Source organism: Dermacentor andersoni, chromosome 11 (genome assembly GCF_023375885.2).
Source record: "Dermacentor andersoni chromosome 11, qqDerAnde1_hic_scaffold, whole genome shotgun sequence".
NCBI lineage: Eukaryota > Metazoa > Arthropoda > Arachnida > Ixodida > Ixodidae > Dermacentor > Dermacentor andersoni.
Genome location: NC_092824.1, coordinates 50654267 through 50657466, shown reverse-complemented (window position 1 = coordinate 50657466; position 3200 = coordinate 50654267). Strand labels below are relative to the sequence as shown.

Sequence of the window (3200 nt, the reverse complement as noted above, 5' to 3'; positions counted from 1 at the left end):
TTCGAAATAAGTATTATTTGTTGCGTGCAGCGAAAAAAAAAGTTGTTTCTATTGCCTTTTTCCGTGCAACTTGTCATTCCATTATCTGTCTGTATTATCAGGAAGCATCAGAATACGAAAGCAGCGGAAACGTCACTGAACATACAAGGAAAGATGATGCCGCTGAGGCTCTTGTCCTCCTTAGTGCCCACGCAAGAGAGTTTGAAAATCTGGAAAGCGCTGCAGTCGAGACCCTCCTGCAGTTCAACGAGAGCCACACTGCTGCTTCTCACAAGGCGGTGCAAGTTAATACAGATACAGCACCCCCTGCTAGCAGAACTCTAATTGATCTGTTTCACAGTGTCGCTTGTGTTAAAGCCTTCACAGGTGTAGAAGATATGAATCTTCTCAAGACTATTGCTGATGCTGTGGCTGAATTTGATGAACTGAATGCAGAAAGAAGTGTATTAGAGCGAGTAACAATGGTGCTTGTTCGCCTTAAGACATTTCTGTCTTTTAGGTGCTTAGCGGCATTATTTTCAGTATCTGAGGCTACAGTACACCGGTATTTTTATGGCACAATACGCCCCTTGGCAGCTGTCCTGGAAGCAGCTATCCCATGGCCGAGCAAGGCAGAAGTGCAACAGAATCAGCCTCAGTGCTTTGTAGCGTACAGGGATGTCAGAATTGTGCTTGACTGCACAGAAGTAGAGGTTGAAAAATCTCACTGTGCATCTTGCCGCATTCTGACTTATTCCCACTATAAAGGGGTACACACAGTTAAAGTTTTGATTGGCGTATCTCCAGGTGCACTCATCACATTTTTGAGTGATTGTTTTGGAGGTCGTGCCTCTGATAAAGCGTGTGTGGATAATTCAGATATCTTGGGCAGACTAGAGCCTTTTAAGGATGACATCATGGTAGACAAGGGCTTTAATATTGACAGTAGATGTGCTGCTCTGGGGATCGGTGTTGTGCAGCCGCCATTTCTGAGGAAGCAGACACAGTTTTCCCCTGAGGATGCTGCCAAAACGCTGCAGGTTGCACGAGCACGTGTCCATGTTGAAAGAGCAATTCAGCGGTTGACGCTCTTTAGAATACTGAAAGGCCCATTGCCCTGGGAGACGCTGGCTGTTGTTGACGACATAATGATAATAATAGCTGGAATCGTTAATCTGTCTGCACCTGTGCTTGCAGACAAAAGACTCACATGACCATACAGGCAGTCATGTGTATGTGAGGCTATGGCTCAACGATTCCAGCCAGTTGCTCACCTCAGAACCATAAATATGTGGAATTTTCTTCAAATATAAGTGTAAGTGAGCACAAGTACTGTGCCTGTAACAGTAGACTCCCTTTAAGACAAACCTGAAAGGACCAGAAAAGTTGTCTTAACAGAAGTGCCCTAAAAAGATATGTTAGCATGCTAGGGAAATATAAATATATGTTACATGAAAACTGTAACATAGCCTTTCAGAGAGAGGATAATTACAAACAGAGCTTTATTGCAATATGTTTGAAGTGAGCTGAAGAGTGAGCGCATGAACCAAGTCTGCGTTATCCTACCTCGAAATGTAATGGTCTAGTTTTATTTTGCCATCTCTTCTTTTCTGACTGTATCCCACAGTGCCTGCTTGTTTTATTTTCTTCTGATTTTTGCTTTCCATTCTGCTCCAAGCATGTGAAAGGTACCCAGCAAAGCAGTGCTGCGTCTCTTTTATCTTGGTAACAGTTGACATTGTGGCTGTTACCTATGTCACTAGTGGGCGCACCATGCTGCAGGTGATGCGCATGGCACTGATATCTAGCCACCTCTTCACCGCGATAACATGTGTTGTGACGCTAAGCGGAAAGTGTGGCCACTGAGTTTTTAAGACCCAAGTCAGGGATCGAGTGAGTGCACTTTGGGAAGCAACTTGCGGCATGTGATGTGCGCAATGCCGAGATCTGGCCATGTCAGATTCCTACACAAGCACAGGCACAAAGGTGCCCTGCCCTTTCCTGCACTGGCAAGAAAGCTTCCCCCAAGAAAGCACGCTTTTGTAAGATGGCTTCCCCACACCAACTCAACCTTTTGCGCGACGATGTGCGGAAGCATTTAATTTTTTTTTTCTTCCCTTGATGGTGCCCCATGAACACTTCCACCAGTGCCATTGAGTGGGGTTGCCGTGATTTGTGATTTCTGTGGAAGTTTGTCTTAAACAAACTACACACAATGCAGTTCGTCTTAAGAGGATATTTTTTGTATTGAGGCCTATAGGAAACCAACCAAACGTCTCACAGTGTTCGTGTTAACAGGAGTCTACTGTATATTGTGGCACGTTGATATGCACATGCATGGAGAAAAGTAAGAAATCGGAGGAACATGTTGAAGGCGCGCGCCGTTATATGCACAGGAAGTTGGCAGGGAAAAGCACTAAGAGTGGGCAAAAAACTGCTTGCTCCTCTTGCTAGCGTTTGAATAACAGTGCTGCAATCAATGCAGCAAGTGTTGTTAATATTTACATCAACGACCTTACATATATCTGTACTAAACCAAAATATGCCCTATATGCCGATGGCGCCAGTACTTTTATAACAGCTCTATACTGTAATGAACTGGTAAATGTGCCAAACTCGCTCCCTATAAACCCGAAAAAATGGTCAATAGCAAACCAGCTGAAAATAAATGTTAATAAAACAAAAGCTGTTATATTCAGGCCAAAATCCAAGCAGTTCGACGTTCCAGTAAATTTAACGTATGGGGGCGAACCACTGGAAACAACTGATCAAAATAAAATTTTTGGAGTACCTTTTTCTAATATGCTTTGGGATAACCACACTGACGCTGGCAAAGTTAACTCATTTAGTTGGAGTTTTATGCCGCTTAGAACATAGCTACCATTCAATGTCAAACTTTTTTATAATTTGCTTTTTTTTACTCGCATCTAAATTACTGTTTATTGGTTTGAGGCACTACTCAATCTAATTTACAAAACCTTTTTGTCCTGAAAAAGCTTGTCAGGCTGTTTTGTGAATCGCATATAACAGCCATACGCATATCTTTTTTTTTCAAAGAACAAACAATTTACAAAAAAAATCTCTAAGCTAACACTAGCCTTCAAGCGTGAAGTACTTGAAAATAGGATGTTTTAACACAACTTATCACTAAAAGAGAACATTCCCGTATACAGTACTCGTCACAAAGAAAAATTGGATGTTATAACCCCTTGGACTAGCTA

The 3200-nt window shown here is 42.5% G+C and overlaps 1 protein-coding gene across 1 annotated transcript; it reads left to right on the top strand.

Moving 5' to 3' along the window:
• The first annotated feature begins 385 nt into the window (after positions 1-385).
• LOC140213984 (uncharacterized) lies at positions 386-1193 on the top strand. The gene has a single exon (XM_072285190.1). The coding sequence runs from the start codon at positions 462-464 to the stop codon at positions 1191-1193; it is 732 nt and encodes a 243-aa protein (XP_072141291.1). The 5' UTR covers positions 386-461.
• Positions 1194-3200: the final 2007 nt, after the last annotated feature.